This window comes from Lagopus muta, chromosome 3, assembly GCF_023343835.1.
Source record: "Lagopus muta isolate bLagMut1 chromosome 3, bLagMut1 primary, whole genome shotgun sequence".
NCBI lineage: Eukaryota > Metazoa > Chordata > Aves > Galliformes > Phasianidae > Lagopus > Lagopus muta.
This window is the reverse complement of record NC_064435.1, coordinates 36,475,241-36,496,682: the sequence shown is the minus strand read 5'-3', so window position 1 is coordinate 36,496,682 and position 21,442 is coordinate 36,475,241. Positions and strand designations below refer to the sequence as shown.

Here is a 21,442-nt window from a genome sequence, read left to right as displayed (position 1 = left end):
TGTGCACAGAGGAAAGACCTTAGTGCTTTTACAAGTCTTCAAACTATCAATGTCAGTGCATACACTGACAACTTCATAGCAGCCAGGGCAACTTACTAGATCAGTGATCTGTGTTTTGGTAAAACCTTCAGTTTTACATTGATTTGACAGCTATATTGATTTGAGACATTGATTTGAGAGTGCCTGCTCAGAAGTGGTGGGTGCCAGCCTCTGATGAGAACACAATTATAGGGGTTTTTTAAATAACCAGCTCAGTGTATTGACAGTGCTCACCAGTGTGAGCTTTGTTTTGGGTACAAACAAACTAAAGCAGGAGAGATGCTGTTCAAGTTGCCAGCTAACGCACTGATAATCAGTAATCAGGTTGTTTCTATACAAGCAGAATGAGTGAGCTGTGCTGCTGATTGTCATAGCTGACTTGGAATGCTAGACAGTGTATTTTTACAGAAATACCAGAAGAGTGTGAGAAACTCCTTAGCATTCCAAAATACAAAATTATCTGGTGCCTTTTAATATTCCAGCTGTAAATTAAAGAACTATAGCAGTGACGTAAAGTCCTTAAAGTTGGATGAACTGAAAATTCATATAAGCAAACAATAACTGATAAGAGCTGATTTGTTTCATGAACAGCTGGAGAGATTCTCCCTCCCAGGAAAGATTAAGGAATTATTCCAGGCAGCAAAGTGAACTCCACAGAAGGATTATTTGGTATAGAACAAATTTTGAGGATTGTCTTAATTTTCACCTGGTTCTCTCTCAACCAAAAGACCTTTGATCCTAGTCCTGATGTCCTTGCCCAGGGAAAACAGATGCTGACATTAACTAGTTACCTATCTCAAATCAACACTGCTTCAAAACTGAGTAAGGACCTGAGTTTGGGGCTTTAAATGCAATAAACAAATGAAAACCTCACACTTCAATGAGTTTCCTATCATGGAAAACATTTCTTGTATAAGCACAAAAAGGCCTTTTACACAGAGTAAGTCACTGGGGTGATGAATGCTGGCAAGAATCAAAGTCACTCTATTTGACCTTGTACATTTATTAGTTCTGGAAGCCAGCTTCTATCAATAAAAAAGTATTACAAGAACATGCACATTTTTCTTCTAAGGCACTGGCTGCTCTGTGGATCTTTGCAATGAGCAAAAACAATCTTTTAAGATCTGTTGCTGGCCTTACTGTATTCTTAATTTGCACTTAAAACCATAGAATCACAGAATGATGCAGGCTGGAAGGAGCCTCTAAAGGCCAATTGATGCAAATCCTCCTTCCTCCACACAAAGTAGCAACAACTTCAAAGTCACCTACTAATTCAAAGTTGGATCAGGTTGCTCAGAGCCTTGTCAGCCCAAGTTCTGTGTATCTCCAAGGATGGAGATCCCACAACCTCTTTGGGTAGCCTCTTCTACATTTTATCTCCCTCACAGTGAAGAGCTTTTTCTTCTCCCATCTCTCTTGCTGCACGCTAATTTCCTTTGCTCTTTCACACTTCTCAAAGAGCCTGGCCCATCTTCTCTCTGATCAGGAAACCAGATGTTAATTACCCACAACCACTAAAATGATGACTTTTGATTGACTCTCAAATGGTGACTTTTTCTGAGACCATTACTAAATGTCACCTAGTGAATAAGTTTCACCTAAGCCTATTTTCACCTGAGATTACCTGACTCTTGCAACGTCAGAAAGTCACTATCATGTCTTTCTCCAATGCATGCTGCATCCAGTATAAACGAATCTTCTGAAAAAGCTTGTTCCCCAGTCAGAACTAGGCTATTGCTTTTTAGCTATGCAACTGACAATTACAAGCTCCAGAAAAGTCTGCTTAGTCCAGTACTGTTACAGACCAAGAATGTAGACCCCCACCCTCCCCTACCCTGACAAAGCTGAATGCCCCCTGTTGGTGCCACAAAGAGCAGAGCTCAGTGCTGCCCCTCAACTCCCTGTGAGCAGCTGCAGCAACCATGAGGCCTCCCCTCAGCTCCTCTGCTCTGGGCTAAGCAAATCCAGGGAGCTCAGCCTCTTCTCATACACCTTGCCCTTCAGACCCTTCATCATCTTTGTAGTTGTCCCGTGGATGCTCTCAAATAGTTTTTTGTCCTTCTTATATTGTGGCACACAAATAACACCCTGTGCTTGAGGTGAGGCTGCACAGCACGGAGCAGAGAGCACAGCCCCTTCACTCTCCCAGTGGCAGCACTGGGGCTGGTAAACCCTAGGGTACAGTTGGCCCTTTAGGCTGCTGGGGCACACTGCTGACTTAGATTCAACATGCTGTTAACCAGCAACCCCAGATTCTTTTCTGAAGGGCTCTTGTCTCCCAGTCCGTTTGTATATCCAGCGTTGCCCTTTGTCAAGTGCAGAGTCCGGCACTTGTTCCTGTTAGATTTTATATGGTTGATATAAAAACAACTGCTCTGCTAACTATTGTAGAACTTAACAACTGTTCTCCTGGACTTACCCAGTTCTGTTAAAGACCGGTACATTCCCACTTCATCCACAACATGTCATAAAAGCTGAGGAGGGAATGGTACGAATGGAAAACTCCAGATGCCTAACAAGAGCCAACATATAGTCTTTCTCCTGGTTTAAGAAGGTTGAAATAAAGCTGAGGACTTCAGCTAGTAATAATGGATGGCAACACAGCCTAGCCATATGGCAATGATGCATAATTTCAACAAACCAAACATTCCATCAATAATATCACGCAAGGACAAAATGTGGAAAAAAATATGCCTTACTATAATACATGTGCACAAGAATTTATGAGTTGATACTTGACTTGGCGCTGAATTGCTTCAGGAAGCAATTGACTAAGCTGCTGGCAGTGACCATAACACACAGTAATTAAGCTTCAAAGCTTCACAAGGGGACCAAACCAAGGATATGACCAGGGCACACAGGTTCAAGAAAAGCGATTAAAAAAATAGAAAGTTAGTTATTAACAGCCTGAAGGAGAGGTTTAGGAAATTAAAGTTCATGGAATTGATACAGAGGCTGTTAGAAAATGTCTTATGAGAAGCAAGAGTACATGTCCATACTTCATAACATAAGAAAGAAGCAAAAGCCCATAAAGTACGAAGCCTGCACAGTTCAGTCAAGAAAAATATACTCTTTTTAAAATGCAAATGCAAGTAAAAACAAATTATTCTATTATGAACTCTGGGTAAAAGTAGTATGAAGAAGAGAAGGAGTCAGTAGCCAAGAGACTTAGAGTGTTAATCAGTGTACTTGTTTTATGCTTGTAGACTTGAATTTTTCAAAGCTTCTGTTGTAGATAAGTGCCAAAATGCCACAGAATTTCAGTGGAAATTAAATAATCTTTAACATTTCACACATAGATTATTGTCAAAACAAAGGCACGAAGGGAACTCAGTGCCTATCTTTGAGAGCAATGCTGAGATCAATGAAAAGACAGGCTGGAAGCAGTGCCAAGAAACACAGATAACACTTAAGAGTAAAAAATCTCCCAAGTAGTGTAACGTGGGAGAAGGGAGAACACAACTTCTGCTCAACCTCTGCTTGTTATAATTTATTGAAAGTCTGAAGATCTAGACCTAGTCCATCATTTAACTGTCAGACTCTTGAGTATGTAATTAACAAGATGACATTCCTTCAACAAAGTGACCTGTAATCTAAAATCAGTCAAATTAGGTGGAAGCAGAATGGAGTAGAGTACAGAACTCTTTAGACAACTTTGCACCATAGCGTGAGATAAAAAGTGTCCCATGCCAAAACCTAAATTCACAGCTAAAATGTTCAGAACAAATGCTCATTTGTGATATCAAGATATCATCCAGAAAAATCCTGACTGTCAGCTCTCCTCTCCAAGAACACCTTTCAAAGAGGGTTGAACTGTAATGTGGCTGTAAAGGAAATTATTTTAATTAGGTTGTATAAGGAATTGTTGCAAATATACCTTCCAAAATCTATTTTTTCCACAAAATCAGTCATGAAGTAATTGCCTAAACTAAAAGAACAGACTACAGAAGAAATTCTAGGCAATTGTGCAACATACCTTCAGGCATGTCACTGGAAAGACAAGGAATAGTGGGACTACTGAATAATCTGCTAAATCAACAGAAATGTTCTAGCAGTCTCTGTGGCAAGTTCCTTGTGCTATAGAAGTATTGACCACATTGGTAAACCATAAAAAGAATAACGAAAATATCGCAACATCTAACATTAACCAGGCTTCTGTGTTCCCTCCGAAGAATCTACCTTGCAGTAGTCTCACTTCACATAAGAAAAAGAACTCCTGGTCCACTGAAAAAAAAACAAATTAATATCAGTAATTACAACTTTTGAGAGAATCAAAAGCCCACAGACAAACAGTACGCTAAAAAGAAAAGGAAGCCAAAAATAAACAAACAAACAAACAAACAAACAAATTAATAAATAATCCACCTGAGTGCTCTTCTTTTTGTTTCGGCAAAAGAAGATAAAAGGCTAATAAAAGAAAATGATTTAACCTTGTTAAGAAAAAAAAAAAATTAGGTCAAATCTTGCATCCTTCTTCTAACTAAAGATGGGCCAACTTGTCACAGAGAAGCTTCATTTCCAACACTAGGAAACAAGAAAGTAAGTGGCACAAGGAGGCTGACACAAAGGCAAGCATCGCTGCAGTCTCTCAGCACTAACAGGGATGCAAGATACAGGCATAAAATGTATGATTAATGCAACCACAATGCCAGTGGGGGAGAAGATTTAAGGAGACCAATCACCAGAAAGCTCTGCAAACCCTACCTAGACCCTTTTCATCCTGGACTTGAACAGAAGGTCAAACCTTCACCTCAGCAGCTCACAGAGGCTACTGACACGTGACATTAGCTTGTTTGCTTCTTAAAAAAACTATTGGCAAGGCATCAATGGGTATAGGAGAAACTGAGGACACAATAATTTGTAATTCATCTGTATTTATTTTTTCTTCCTGTCTGTAAGCACAAGCAGTGCTTATTTCTACTGGCATGCATAGGAGATAAAAGCAAAACAAGAATTAATAAAAAACATACACCTTTCCAACCTCAGTAAAATTATACTGTCTAAATAAAGGAATGAAAAACGCAAAACATCCTTGACTATTTTACTGACTTTCAATATTCACAAAGAAATTCTACATAGTTCTTACAGTCAAATTCTTAAGTAGGGTTCTTCACTGAGCCAAGTTTCTGCACAGAATGTGAAGAAAGGAGCACCACAGAGCAGAATATTGTTCCCTGAATACCACATCTGGCCTCAGAAAACATGCAGACTGTGGTTCCCTGGGTCTGCATTTACCTGTGCTAAGAGGAGTACATTCACATTCAAGTCTTTATTTTTCCCTCTCCTGAACTCTGAAAGCCAAAAAGGAAAAAACAAGGATTTCAGTGCAGAACTCTCCATCCTGCTGTTACTCCAGATTTTGGCCAATCTTTATGGTTGTATGTGTATGTCTGCACATGCTTTTTTACCTTCATATCTGCAAAGTGTGAAGCTCTTCTAAAGGGACTGGACCTTGATGAATAGCTGATGACATTACAGGCTAGCAATGCCATCAACACAGAAAACACAAAGTGGTGGAGGTTACATGGTTAACACTGGAAGTGCTATTTATACAACTAGATATTTAATATAAGCATGTCCAGTTCCACAAAGTGTTGCCTGCAACATGCTGCCCTGGACTTAAAACTGGATTTTTTGTATGTGGAAGGATTTCAATAAACAATTCGGAACAATAGAATCTTTAATGAAGGCAGGAAAAAAAATTAAAAATACCAAACTAAGTCTCTCCTAATTTATTAAGATTTGTTAATAACTTACTTGAATCTCATGGTTTTGTGTGTGCAAGCTAAGGGTCTCTCTAAAAAGATGAGAATCTGCAGTTGCATATTATCTTTTTAAGACATAATCTCAACTACTCTCCAGCAAGCAGTTGTTCATCCATACTATACTCCTGAAGGAAACTGAGACCATTTATTTTCTGTAATGTTGGCTGTGTTTTCATCAGAATAATAAACCTTGCAATGCATATCCAACAGTTGCCCCATGAATTGTGCTTCTGAACATTGCATAATGGCATTATACTTTTCTCCATTCCCCTAGATGCATGGACTTCCAAAATTTTATTTCACTTTAACCGTGCCTCAGTCCAGTTCATTACATGGCTTAATGCTGGCACAATGGGAAGGCAGGAATAAGCAGTGAGACTGCCCTATTGGCAACTGTGTGGCCTGCATAACAAGGCATCAGATAGCCCTATGGTTAAACTGCTGAACTGAGATTTACAACCTAAATTAGCTATTTTGGTATTGCAGTGTCTGAGAATCTTTCTAGAACTCAAGCATATAGGAATTATGAATCAGCTCTCCGTCAGTTCTGAAAAATGTATCTGTGATAATATATCCCCTTGAACTTGTTTTCTACCAGTTCATTGGCAATACAAGAATTTGTCTCACTTGTGCAGATGGAAGGAAAGATTACATTATTTGTTCTTGTGAGGCACTCAGGCATGACAGTCAATACATGTGGAAGCCTTCAAAGCTCTTCAGCTCTTAGGTAATCTTCAGGTTGTATCCTTCACCTCTTAAGAGCCATATCTCTACCATTAATACAAATAACAAAAAAAAAAAAAGGGTATTTAGGTTATCATCAAAAAGCTTTGGTTTTTCTCTTTCACTCATATCCTGAGGCTAAACTACAAATTGGTCTTGACACAAGCATTCAGCATGGAAATGCAGCAAATAAGTAATCTTCTTTCCCAACTTCTTTCAGAACTGACAGGTCTTGGGCAGAAAGAGTTAGGCACAGTAGTGAGGGCAAAGTTTCAAGATGCCAGGAAACTGACATAAGATGCAAGCAATGACCATAGCAGAAATTAGAAAATGATATACAACCAAGGCAAAAACAGTCAAGGGCAGACAGCTATGAAAAAAAAACCAACAGGGAATAGACCTGCGTGCTCAAATTAGGGCTTAAATCCTCCTCAGAAGTCTCACCATCTAACTGACTACACAAGCTCTTCCGTATATAGCACAGTGCAAACATAAGTAGCCATCTTGTTAAAGTTCAGAATGGGCTTTGCAATAAGGGATGTCAAAATAGCAGCCTCTACATTCACAACTACAAGTACTGTGACCAAGACTACAATCTTTGATTGAACACTGCACCCAGCACGACAGCAAGAAAATTTGGTGCAAAATGTCTGTTACTGGCAAAATGCAAAGACTCAACTTCTGGCAGCACTAAACCAGTAAGTTGAGTTACGACAGAACAAGGAGCACAGAGAATTTATTTCCTCTCGATTCACCTCTCGCTTTCTTCTCATCATTTCATTGAATCATTGACTTAATAAGATCAGAAAAGATCTCTAAGATCATCTAGTCCAACAATCAACCCATCAGTACCATGTTCACCAAACCACATCCCTAAGCGCCATATCTACATGTATTTTAAAAGCCCCAAGGAAATTTCCTTCAGCAAACTTATTTCACCTGAGATGTTCTCCTTAGAAAAGTTATTCCTATTTCACTCAATCATTTGTAGTTTGGACCATTCATATCTCAGAAGAATACTGAAGTTCTCCATTCTGGCAGAAGTCACAAATCACAGACTAGTGCAACTGCCACCGCATAAGTTTTCAGATGTGTGCGATCCATAAAGCCTCAAGCACATGACTAACTGGAAGAAAGATAACTCTTAAAAGAGAAAATGAATAATAAACATCAGTACTGACAATTAATGCCACTTTTCTTTGACTGGGTGTCTGGCAGCTTGTATGTTTTTCACAATGCAGTGAATAAATCACAGATTTCGTACAGATGGAGAAATAACATTACTACTGAAGATGTGTGCAGTTCTCCCACAGAGCTTACCATGGATATTTCTCAGATGCTAGTCAAGCTAAATGTATGTTTCTAGCACAACAGCCTATTCCTTCATGGTATCTGAACCATGAATCCACATCACAAAGCTCATAGATCATATTCCATAATAAATGAAAACTACACGAGTGAGCAATACAAGAGCCAATCATGTTGACAAATCACCTAGAAATAAAGTATACTTCAGAGACTGCATGTGCCTATTTAGATTAAATTATCCTTCAACCATGATAAAAACGTAATATTGAAATAACTTAGCAACTAGCAATCCTAAGAGTCTCTGTGCTGCCTCTGTGTGCTTTTACAACGATGGTAATTCTGTTTTTATCTTCTTGCCAGTTTTCATTTAGTATGCTGGGAGGGAACAAAGACCTCCCAGCCTTATACCACTACAGAAAGAAAAAAAAAAACAGTAACAACGAAGAGAAGATATATGAATTAGAGGACCAATGAGTGTAAGATGTATAGAACAATACAGAAAAATACTTAAAACACCTGCACGTATGAGGCTAACATCACACGTAATACAATTCACTGACAGCTCTGAAATTAGTCCTAGAACTGATTTTCCCATGAAGTGCTGTGTAATACTAATTATTATTATTCTTCCAAAAGGCAAAACGTGTAGACATAATGCATAGAAGATTCTGTATCTCTATAAACCAGTGCAGATTTGGAAATCAAAACTGAGAATATATGCTTATATATATTGGTCTGTTTTTCCTGAGTTTTTCCACAATTCTGTTCTCAAAAATTAGATAATGTTCAATGGCCTTGTCGACTTTAATTGATCTTTCATTCATAACTTGTCAAAGATTCAGCTCCACAGCTTGCTGCAGCTTCCTGAGAAGTGGAAGTGCAGATGGAAATGCCAGTCTCTTCTCCCTGGATCCAAAGGCTTCAAACTTCTTCTCCAAAGGCGCAAACCTATGCCAGAGGAGGTTCAGATGGAACATTAGGAAATACTTTTTTACCATGAGAGTGGTCAAACACTGGAACAGGCTTCAAAGAGACAAAGAGAGGTGGTTGATGTCCCATGCCTGTCAATATTCAAGAGGCACTTGGATATTGCCCTCAGTGATATGCTTTAACATTTGTTTAGCCCTGAAGTGGTCAAAAAGTTTGACTTGATCTTTGAAGATCCCTTCCAACTCTCTCCTCTTCATTCCTCTCCTTCCCCCTGAACAGCTTTTTTAGGTTTCAGTTGTGTGTATTACAACTTCTAACAAAGGCACTGCAGGATTGCAGCTATTTTTTTTATTTACTTAAACAATTAAACATTTAAATAATTTGTCTGGCCATATCTCTTAGAATGTTGTTTGGTACAGTTATGAGCATCCCATTCGTTATCATAGTAACTACATGAACGAAATCATTTTCTTTTAAGAAGCACTGCTTTAATCATGGCCCACAGTATTATTCTGCAATGATTTCAAAATTTAGAAAATGTTCCAAGCCACTGAGTGACAAACTACTCTTCCATTAGAAAACGTGGAAAATTTCCGAGCAGTGTTCCAAACCTCAGCATGAAGGTATGTAAATCATTCTGGAATCTGCTCTGTTTGCCTCCTCTCAAATTAAGACTGCCTAAGCTGGATGTTCTTCACTCCTAGGTCTTACATTACTCAGGTAATGGGATTTATTCCTCAGTTTAAAACGTTTCCTGTTATAGTTGATGACTAGGATTATAGTCCCATTAAAACCAACATCAAAAATCCACGGGTTTCAAAACTAAGCTCAAGTATCAAAAACTGCTGTCATTACGCATTAAGTTCTGCTTGCCATTCACACCTACCCAATCTAACTGAAATTTATAAATTTCCATGTCAAGAGGAAATGACAGGGAAGCCTATGCCTTCTATTTCAGCTACAAATAATGTTTTATCCTTTTAAACAAAATAGTTTGCTAACAAGCTAATCAGTAACTGAACTAAACAGACAGCAAGACTAAAGACAATGGCAAAGAATATCTAAGGTTGGCAAAGAATAAACATCTATGTTGAAAGTACATCACTTCCTCTCAAGAAATGGCAGGAAGGGGATGCATTCTGTGCAAGTTTGTGACTACAGATCTCGACACAGAGAAATCCTCACAGACAGACTGTAAAGATTTGAGAGTTGAGAATTGTAATACTGGCAGCCTAGCCTGACACTTGAAAGCCATAACTCTGATGCAATCCACAGGCAGGCACCATTTCATGTGAACAGGGGGAAACTTAACAACTTAAACTCGACAGAGGATATGCTTAATTATAAATAAGCACATTCTAGCAGACATTTCAGTAACTCTGAAAGAGACTACAGAATGAATTACTCTGCTCTTCATTACACAACAGAAAGGAACACTGATTTTCCTGTGCAGAACTGACTCTGGTCCTCCAGGCAACCAGATTTCCATCTGTTCAAAAATAGATAATAATACAAGTTTTAACCTTCCTGCATATCTCTGAAACGTTTTTAAAATGGTTTTCTGCCAATCCTCTTCTACTGAGAGTTTTCACATGGTTCACAGCTAATACAATCCTACATTTTAAAGAGGTTGGATTACAGGGAATTATGTTCCTGGTCATACACAAGCATTGAAAGGAACCCTTTTATTCCTTAGTTACAGCCTTATTTCAAAACAGCCGCCTGGAAACAACTGTTTCCTTATGTTCAGATTATGGCTTTGGTTACACCAACACGAGTAAATACAAGCAGGAGACACCTTTAAGGAATAATTTTCCCTGCATTTTCCTTCATTTCAGAAGCTGTTAAAACATACTAATTTTTTACATAAAAAGGCACTGATGGCATCCCGTGGTTCATTTTCTCCTGCTCTCCTGTCCTTTCTGAACTATAAATTGGTTAGGCCTGGTGCAGTGTCTGATGCATGGACTCAGATGTGAATGATCCAAATTCTTTATTACAAGTTCTCACATCACTTATACACCTTCACAAGTTTTCTTTTTCTAGCTTTCCCATCCACCCCTACAACTTTCCCATCCACCTTCACATGTTAACAGAGCATTCTACAAAACACTCTTCAGCCGTTCACACAGGCGCTTATCCAATCAGAGCCGTGAGATGTTCTTTCTTCTCCTAGAGGTGTTCTTGGTTCTCATGCTGTCTATGTTGCTCCACAGCTTCTGCTCTGAACAGTTTTTCTTGTATTTCTACAGCCTGGCATATGCTATGTCGATACAAAGATCAGTGGGAGTCCATTTTTAGGTACCCCTATAGCAATTTTGTTAAAAATAAGAATAAATGCTCATGGCTAACACGAGCCATCAGTTGCTACTCCTGTCTCCATCTGTCTCCCTTTTACACAGTAAAGACAAGGAGGAGAGGCAGAGCATCATTAGAGTTTGATAATCCATACTCTTGGCATGAAGGAGAGAAAAATATAGAATACTTCCTCTCTTGTTTAAACCTAAATCAGGTTCAGGTAACACACATGAGGGCACAAGCATGGGTTTTACTGCTCTGTGAAAATGTGTATTGCAAAGCATGACCTGACTTTTGGTACCTTGTTCCACTTACTGACAAGAAACAGTCTGTCAGTGTTAAGACAGTTACTGAAAACACAACACAACTGGTGGTCAAAGGTCAAGTAACACTATTTATGTGCAGTAAAAGTACTTAGTGAGAACAGTTTCTGGAGAAAGTTGCGTATCTCCTTCCAGTTTCTGTCCAAAAAGCAAGAGCAGCCCTTTTGATCTGTTTTTTTATGAAACTAAGAGAGGAATATTCCTTTGATTAAAAAATGTGTTACAGTATTCGCCTTTGACAATTTATTTATTCTTTTGTCTTATTTTCCTGACTGATTGCAAGCACAGACGTTTTAGTGAAAACAATTACGCTTGTATATTATTGTCAATGTTCTGAATTCTTCAGTCAAGAAAGGTGGGAACACATCTTTGCTGAACTTCAAACAGTAATAAACATAACGATGCACTCAGCCTCCAACTCACATAAATAATGTTCTTCTCCAGTGTGAACAATTTCAAGCTGTTTCAAAAGTTACTTAAGTTTAGGAGCCACACCTACTTCACCATGAACCTATATATCTTAACCATGTGCGAAGGTCCAGCTGTCGAGTAAGAAATAATAGATTGTTGCACGAAGAGACACAGGATATTACCTAACTAATATGAGATATTGCTAAATTTCTATAAAAGCGGAGATTAAAGATTAATGGACTTGAGTGCACCCTCAATGAGCTCGAGTGCACCCTCAGCAAGTTTGCTGATGACACCAAGCTGAGTGGTGCAACTGTCATGTTAGATGGAAGAGATGCCATACAGAGAGACCTCAACAGACTCAAAAGGTGGGTCTATGTGATCTTAATGAGGTTCAACACAGTAAAGTGCAAGGTTTTGCACTTGGGTCACGGTAATCCCAGTTATGTACAGGCTAGGAGAAGAACTACTTGAGTGCAGCCCTGTGGAGAAGGACCTGGGGCTTCTAGTGGATGAAAAACTGAACACAAGCCAGCATTGTGCTCTTGGAGCTTGGAATGCCAATGGTATCCTGGGCTCCATCAGAAGAGGGGTGGCCAGCAGGGACAGGGAGGTAATTATCCCTCTCTACTCTGCCCTCATGAGACCCTATCTGGAGAACTGCTCCAGATCTGGGGTCCCAATACAGGAAAGATGTAAACAGGTTGGAGAGAGTCCAGAGCAGGGCCACAAAGATGACCAGAGAGCTGGAGCACCTCCCTTATGAAAACAGGCTGAGGGAGCTGGGCTTGTTCAGTCTGGAGAAGAGAAGGCTGTGAGGAGACCTCATTACAGTCTTCCAGTATTTAAAAGTGGATTATAAAAGGGAGGTGAATCAACTTTTTACTCCAGTAGACAGTAACAGGACAAGGAGGAATGGTTTTAGCTCAAGGAGGGAAGGTTTAGATCGGATGTCAGAGGGAAATTCTTCACAGAGAGAGTGGTGAGGTGCTGGAACAGGCTGCCCAGAGATGGTGTGGATGCTCTGTCCCTGGAGATATTCAAGGCCAGGTTGGATGGAACCCTGGGCAACTTGGTCTAGTACCAGATCTGGAGGTTGGTGGCCCTGCCTGCAGCAGAGGGGCTGGAGATCCATGATCCTTGAGGTCCCTTCCAATACAAGCCATTCTATGATTCTATGATTCAGAGATTTAAGAAGTGTTTTCTTCCAGACTTGAAAATAATACTTTTTAAAGTCATCCTTTACAAAGATCATTACACTGATAGTCTGAAGCTTCTGCAACAACCTGGTCCAATAAATAATAAGCCTTACATTCTTCAATCCTAAAAACCAGAGGGCTGTTCCAGATAATAAATAGTTAGTTCAGATAGATCTCTTTAAACTCAAAGTTTCTACACGTTTTTTTACAGAACTGCTCCAATTTGCTAATAGTTTAATGAAGCATGCGATCTGCACCTAGTTTGTTGTGTTGTAAACACGCTCAGTTAAATCAAACTCTTGCATATTAGTGCTTATCTGCTTAGCTTGTCTTCCTCTCGCAAAGGGAGGAGAGTTCAAAATTCATTAAAATGCTTTGTAAATTCATCTCTAGTTTGTTATGAAAAACATCCTGCTAGTTTTGCCCCACTGGCAGCTGAACTTGGTGCTCAATATATTTATATATTTATATTTATAGCCATGTATTTGTGCTCAAAGAAACAAATACCACTAAGTGTAGTAAGAAAGCATAAACTCCCCCAGAGTGCTCATGCATCTGAAAAATTGGCATCTATCACCATTTATGTTCAGTAACTAAGAGGCCCAGTGAAATTCAAGCCCACAATGCGTTCAGAGTATGTTGATTTCCCACAGCTGCATAAAATAATGCTGATGTTAAAAGTTAAGAAAATAAATTTCTCAGTCTCCTAGTCCAAATGTTTGCTGTCCACAAAACCGACTAGGTGGGGGAATCCCTGGGACACAAAAAGAAAATAATCCATTCTGGACTCTCATTAATGGTTACAAGCACCTCCAATCCAATATTTAATTTGGACAATTTGAGCTGGATTTAATACAACTGCTCTTCACAGATACAGGAAATGAAGTGCATGTAACTCATCTGTCAGACAGACTGCTTTTTTTTTTTTTTCCAACATGAAACAGAAGATAATGAACTGACTCAAACAATACACCTGTGCACAGCAGAGCTTGGATGTGATGGTATCAACTACACTGTCACTTTCTGCCGAATTAATCTGCATTGGGATCTGTTTGCAAAATTCAACATTAATGCTATTTATTTAAAGTGTATTGCAAGTCTTGCAGATATTATTAGTCTGTTCCTACATGCCACCAAGACCATTTTCAGAGTGATCCTTGATAAAGGGGGAGACAGGAAACTGGATTCCCAAGAACAATTCTCGACATAATTTATGTTAACATTTCTTGACCACTACATGCTGAATCTGTCCTGAGGAACAGCACCAGGCAGAGCCACTTCACAATGAACAAACTACTTCCTGCATCATAGGAACACTGTAGTAGCATGAAGTTATTGCCCATATAAACTATATGAAGCCAGGTAACCAGGATGCAAAGGTGATTTCTCTGCCTTCCTTTTGGTTGTTGAGTCTTCCCCACTCAATTAATTCTCCTGAATTGCCAGGATCTGCCTGAAATCAACCTATACAGTCCATTGAGTGACTTTATATCTGCCTGGCTTCTGTGGTGGACCAGTGCAAAATCAACACCAGAAACTTACATTTGACCCCAAAGAAAGTATCTAAAAAACCCTAAAAGTTAGATTGATGGTGTAAGCCAACATGCCTTTTACAATGAGTTCTGCTGTAGGTACTCTAATACTTTTTATAGCCTCTACCATAAACCAGTTCTATTCCCACTGTCTGAACTCGCGAATAACATTGCCATAAATTTCCTAGCTCTGAAAACAGGAAGAAAAAAAAATCTTGGTGTTTTATTTAAAACTAATACAGAGTACAGTAAATGAAATAAAAATTGCAAAACTTAAGTCATTAAACATCAGGTTTGGTATCTGATACGTTAGTGTTGTAGCCATGGTCAAAGTGATACTCCAAGACATTCCTTGAAAAGTATAGGCAATGGGAAAATGAAGGAAGGTGAATGATGAAAGGCTGCTGGAGGGAGGAAGACATTAGTCCTAGTATCTGGGGAGCCTGGGAATCCAAAACTGGCATCTTGTGAAGAGCTGAATTTTTTCAGACTCCATTATTACTTTGCTTGTGTATCAAAATTTTGAAATGAACTGAGATATTAAAGAACATCTCTAAGAGTATCATATAACCTTCATATTTCAGATATGTAAAGCTGTTTCATTAACGAATCACTATGTGTTTCCTCCAAATGTTCCTGAATTGTTATTCACCAAGGAAACATTTCCAGTGGCCAGTTCTCCCCATGTATAGCTATTAGTCAAGGTGACATAGGAAGTGTTGAAACAGCAGATCTTGTTAGAACACTAATATTGTTAAGACAGAAGTTAATAATTCTAAAAGTTAACTTTATGACCAATTAATCATGTGGGGTGAGTGCTGGAGGCATTCTATTCCAGATGTATATCCTAATTTACTGTCCCCAATGCATAACTCAGGAAGACAGGTTTGCAGGTGAAATATAAGCACTAAAATGCTGAGCTAAAAGAAAATCTCTTTTGAACTTCCGCAAAGTCAAGCTAAGAATCCAAATCTTTTGGATTTAAATGGTTTTATGCAATGCAGCGTCACTCTTACCTCCATGGGAAAGGCTTTAAAATTAACCGTGTGCTCAGAACCACGCTGGTTTTCTCTCCCCCAGTGAAATCGAACATCGTGTAGTTCAAACTCATGTCCTCGAGGTAACGGCCCACCTATTAACACTGGAAAAGAACACAAATGGTAATACACTCGGCTTTGCATGAGACAAGCCAATAGATACATTCTGTAAATACAATGAGGACATTGCTGCAAGCTTATTCTCAACCGAGTTAGAAAGGGAAGTTGACAGAGGTGAGATCTTTACTTTAGAACTTCCGTGCAGTACAGAATTTAGGCAGTTATAGACAGTGAAAACACTGTCATGTAAGCCATGCACTCTTAGTTTTATGAGCCAGAACAGCTGGTTCATAACACAAAATAAAAACACTGTACCTTTATCAGAAGAGTGAATAAGTTTATTGCTGTTATCAAGACAGTAACCACATGCTCTAAACAGATGGCAGAGGTTGTGAATTGAACTGGTCACTTCCTTCAACTAGTCTAAATGCTTAATTTTCATCACCTGTATTTGCTATGTACCACAGAAGCTGACAGAAAATTTTGGTTGCCAATATTTGCCAAGTGAAAGGAAGTAAATTGAAGGTAGTAAGTCATATGCCACCTGTCAGCCTTTGAGATACAGAATACCTCCATAGCCAAATATAATCATAGAATCATAGAATCACAAGGTTGGAAACAACCCATAAGATCATCTAGTCCAACCGTGTCCAATCAATACATATAATCATACATGTGCTTATTTCCTTAAAAACAGCTTCTAAATAGCCATAGCTTTTTGCTAACTTTTTTTTTTTTTTTTTTAACAGAATCCAGAATTTCTTAAAAGTATCTATCCATACATACTGCACAAAGCAACTGCTTCACATAATAGCTTGAGTCTTTTGCATTAATGGAGCCTTCTATCCTAACAATAAGTACTAAAAGCAAGCAATTTTGCTTGGACCTTTTTGAGTTCCAGCCTACTTCGGAATTAATCAGTGGAAACATTTGGCCCAGGGATTTGCAAATTGGCTTCACACCAATTACTACTCTGCATGTTATAGGTAACTTTATGCTAAGATCATTTGAGTGCTGGCTTCTACATAGGGCTGGGTTTTATTTAAGGTCACTCACAGTCTTTCTCATAATCCATTACCTTCTGGCTTACATTTCATTGACTTTGAAACTTTTACAATCTTTGATAATTGATAAGGATTATTAAACTGAATAATGTACAGCTTTAGAGAACAGCAGTTCCATAATAAAAAATTTATTTTGATGTACAAACTATGTAGCCTTGGAGTAGTTTGGATCATAAGATGTACTGCAGTAGTAAAACAATTCAGCAACTGTATCGTACTACAACTGCACAAAAACAAAAATACTGATAAAAAAAAAAAAAAAGAAACCTGATCAGTTACAGTTTTCAGTCACTAGTGCTGAAGAAATATTCAGATTAATTCTCTTTTAGTGATTCGTCATAATTAATCTAAAAGCTATCAGGATTCCTCAGATGAAATGTCCTAAATGTGATTATGGATTCAAACTTGCTTCTTAAACTTTCCTTACTTATATTCTACTCATATCTGTTGGGAAAAATCTGCAAATTTAGTGAATATTTGGGAAAACAACCAATTGAAGTACTTAGGAAAATCTAGAAGAAGATACATGATAATTAGGGTTACTTCTTAGGAAAGTAGAGTATTTCCTGTTTTAAAATATTGTTCCTAAAAAGTGTAACTAGACTAAATGTCTTCTATATGAAGTAGTTCTGTATCTGCAGGAGCTTCTAAGACTTCGTTTTCAAAGCTTAATTTATCCACAGATCCCATGATAAAAGTATTTCAGTGCATAAAGCATGTTTATCTTTCTTCATCTTTCATCAAATTCTGATCCTTGTAAATGCATGAAATGTTTAAGTATACTTTCCAGCAATTTTTGATCCTTACTAGAAAACAAATCATCTGATTTGGAAACTACTGATGGCTTAAGAGAAATCTGTTATATGGATCCTCCAAAGCAATTTTCAATATCCAATTCCATAACACAGTTGGTCATGCTTATTCCACCTAATGTATAACATATGTATGATGATCAAATTGAAAGCAGCCTGTAAAAATGTTTACAATTAAATAATAAAAAGGATTGGAGAATTCCAGATGGAGCGTGTCCTGAGTTGAAGGATAAAATAATTCACCAAAAAGAACAAACTGACTTTTGATATATACTTAATCAGTTTATGTTTTCCACACAGTTCTTTGTTGACTAACAGCACTACAGTAGGTGCGACTCTCTTGCACATCAACTGGACAAAAGTTTCAAAAGCACTCAGTGCTCAACAGTTCCCATTAAAACAATCTGGCTAAATGGATTTGTCATCAGAGATCCCCTGTGAGGAAGAGAATATGCAGGAGTTTCCGCAATCCCTGAAAATTAGCCAGAATACTAGGTCAAACACAGCTTATTAACTCTTTTCTTCCCTTTGTAGGGGTAAGTAATGTCTCCCTCCAAACGTGGAAAAATTATCCCGTTTAAAAATGGAAAACTAGGTAATACAAAACTAAGAAGAAATTGAAAGTAAATCAGGAATTCCTAAATCCTAATCCCATATCTCACTCATAAACTTTCATTCTATTTCACTTAATTTCTTACATTTCAGCACTCATCAGTCTGACATCAATCTGCATTCCAGTTTAGAAAGTATTTTTCTCTTCTTGGGCCTCGAATAGTTTTGAACACGCATATGGTGTGTTGTTAGTCCCATCTTACTAATTATTGCTACGAAGTTACAAACTGCCTGCAGAAAGGAGGGTCTAATGAGTTGCACTTTGGCATGCAAATGGCAATGTTGCTCTCAGTCAGCCTTACCCCGGAGGAGAATTCAGCGACCTTCCTGATCTAACAGAGAAAACCTTACTTTCTGAGAAAAGAGCCCTGCTTCTGATGAAGGCAATAAAACTGACAGGAAGTACAACATTTCTGTTCTATTGGAAATCAGCAAAAATCTGTGGAAAGCAATGTTCTATTTAGTAATGAAACATGAGATTTACCACAGAAGGGATATCATAGAGGAAAACATAATTATTAATAGAACAAACGCTTTTGTTTAAAAAAATTAGTGTAAAACTGAACTAACTGCCTCACCACCAACACAGCTGCAGCTCACAGGACTACTGGGATCTCAGAAGGAAACAAAAGTTGGGCTGTCTTGTGGTTTGACAACCTTCAGCTGTTTAAATGCCCCCAGAAGGCAGCTGCTAGCTAAGACTGGTTATAATAACTTGGACACTCTTCAAAACACACGGCAAGAACTATCACAGGGCTGGAAAGAGCTTTCTTTGCCAACTTCCCTGACAGTTGTCTCCTTTGTAGAGAATAGTTTGTCCACATGAAAGGTCTAAACGAGATACTGTCATTTCACTAAACTTGAAATTGCTTATCAGCTTCTAGTTCTTATTTGATGAATTAACCTGAAAAGCCCTTTAAGAAATAAGGACTGCTTTGCTACCTGCTCTTCATCAATATTGTAGGTACGTATAACTGGAGTATCTGTGTTAACTGACTAGTTAGTATTCACAACCCACTCAAATTAATGGGAAAAGTTTAGTTTAACTTACACAGACTTCAGAAAATGGACAGATTTTGCCAGTTCGGCATTCACTGTCCTAGCAATAGCAATAGCAGACAGCTGTCAGCACACTCGATGACAGCATCACAACAGGGTCCAACCCTTGCTCTGAGTGTCCCCGAACGTGCTCTGGAGAAGCCTCACCGCCCATCCAGCTTGGCGCTGACAGCTCCCTTCCCAGAGCCGGTCCCAAGGCAGCAGCACCCACCCCTCCTCCGAGTCGCAGCCGGCGCTGAAGCAGCCCCTCCTACGGGCGCACAGCAACCCGAGAGGCAGCGAGCGCCCAGGGAACGCCGCCGGAGAAGTGTAAGCAGTGTGGAAGCATACCTGACTTGGACTTGAGTGCGATCTGAATGGAATGCCCGTCGTTAATCACTTCGCAGTCGCGACACACGACGTAGTTGGGCGACAGGCGCACTTCCAGGAGCGAGGGGTCGTATTTCGCTTCTCTCGAGTTCAAGTTGATGGGCGACTGGTACTCCCCGTTGGCATCGGGAAAAATCAGTCCCCACTCGACCCCTGAAGCGCCGGGAGATGTCGTTACGTGGCGATCCACCCCCGGACCCCCCGCCTCGCCCCCACCAAAGACGTGGCCGTCATCGGTCGCCCCCGGGGCTCCCCGGCTCCCTCGCGATCCCCCTCCCCACCGCGCCGCAATGTAAATCCTCCACCACCACCACCACCTCCTCCTCCTCTGCCCGTGGGGAAAGTTTCCCCCGCCGCAGCTGCTGCCGTGCGCCCGCTCCTCACCTTCTTCGTAGCCCCACTCCGGAGCCTCTTCCCTGCGCGGGAAGGGCTCGGCTCCCTCGATCAGGCTCCGGTCAGCCATGGGGGCTGCTCCCCTCGGGCCGGGGCTGCCTGCGCGGCTGACGGGCGAGGCTGCCTCGCGGCGCTGCGTCGCGCTCGGGCCCTGCCTCCGCCCCGCGGGTGGCTGGCGTTGTGCGGCGACGGGCAGGGGCAAGGGCTGGGGGCGGAGGGAGCCGTGCGCGAGGGCCGAGCGCTGCATCACGCCGCCGCGGGGCCGGGCACGGACGACCGCCCCCGGAGGAGGGTGTGAAGGCGGTCGCGGTTCTGCAGCCCGGCTGGGATTCCTCGTACGACGCCATTCGCCTCGGCTTCCCGCCGCGGTGACTCCGTGTGCCAGCGTTCGCGTTGGCAGCACCCCCGTGTGTGTAGGGTATGGACGGGGAGAGACTGATCTACAAGTGCAAAGTCTGCTTGCACCTGCGAAGGAAGCTCCCCAGGCTTCGGACAGGACAGGGGCAAGCAGCTGGAAGGAGGCCTGGTACGAAAGGACCGAGGGGTCCTTGTGAACACCATGTAGAATGAGTCAGCCGTGTGCCCTTGGTGCTGGGATGGCTTCTAGTATTCTTCACTGCGTTAGGAGGCTTGTTTCCAACAGGTCAAGGGGCACAATTCTGAGTCTCTGTGATGCTACTTGAGTCCATCCCCTCCAGTCCTGTCACTAGTTACACAGGAGAAGAAGTTTACCCCGCCTCAGCATAACTTCCTTCCAAGGAGTTACTGAGAGCAATAAGGCATTCCCTGAACCTCTTCCAGCCAAACTATCCCAATTCCCTCAGGCACTCCTCATAAGACTTGTGCTCCAGACCCCTCACCAGCTTTGTTGCCCTCCTCTGAACATGCTCCAGGGCCTCAGTGTCTTTCTTGTAGTTAGGTGCCCAAAACTGAACACAGTACTCAAGGTGTGGCATCACCAATGCTGAGTACAGGGGGACAGTTACTTCCCTGCTCCTGCTAGCAATGCTATTTCTGACACAAGCCAGGATGCCATTGGTCTTCTTGGCCACCTGGGCACATGGCTGGGTCATGCTCAGTTGAGTGTCAACCAGCACCCCTAGGTCTGTTTCCTCTACACAGTCTTTCAGCCACTCTGCCCCAAGCCTATGGCATTGCCCGGAGTTGGTGCATCTAAACTTCAGGACTCAGCACTTGATCTTCTTAAACTTCATCACACTGGCTTCAGCCCAGTGATCCAGCCTGTCCAGATCGCTCTGTAGGGCTTTTCTATCCTCAAGAAGATTGACATTTCCTTCCAACTTGGTGTCATTTGCAAACTTACTGAGGGTACACTCAATGCCCTCATCCAGGTCATCAATAAAGATATTGAACAGGACAGGCCCCAATATCAGCCCTTGTGGAACACCATTTGTGACTGGTCGCCAGCTAGATTTAACTCCATTTACCACTACTCTGTCCTGGCTTCCAGCCAGTTCCCTACCCAGCCAAGAGTGTACCTGTCTAAG

General features: G+C 40.6%; 1 protein-coding gene across 1 annotated transcript in view; it reads right to left on the bottom strand.

Annotated features, from left to right (window-relative positions):
- Positions 1–20,196, bottom strand: part of CA8 (carbonic anhydrase 8) — a 55,569-nt gene extending 35,373 nt beyond the window's left edge. Inside the window, exons 1-3 of the mRNA XM_048939949.1 lie at positions 19,926–20,196; positions 19,503–19,694; positions 15,545–15,669 (exon numbers count right to left, since the gene is read on the bottom strand). Coding sequence (XP_048795906.1) covers positions 15,545–15,669; positions 19,503–19,694; positions 19,926–20,181 — 573 coding nt within the window. The 5' untranslated portion in view covers positions 20,182–20,196. The remainder of the gene's footprint in view (positions 1–15,544; positions 15,670–19,502; positions 19,695–19,925) is intronic.
- Positions 20,197–21,442: the final 1,246 nt, after the last annotated feature.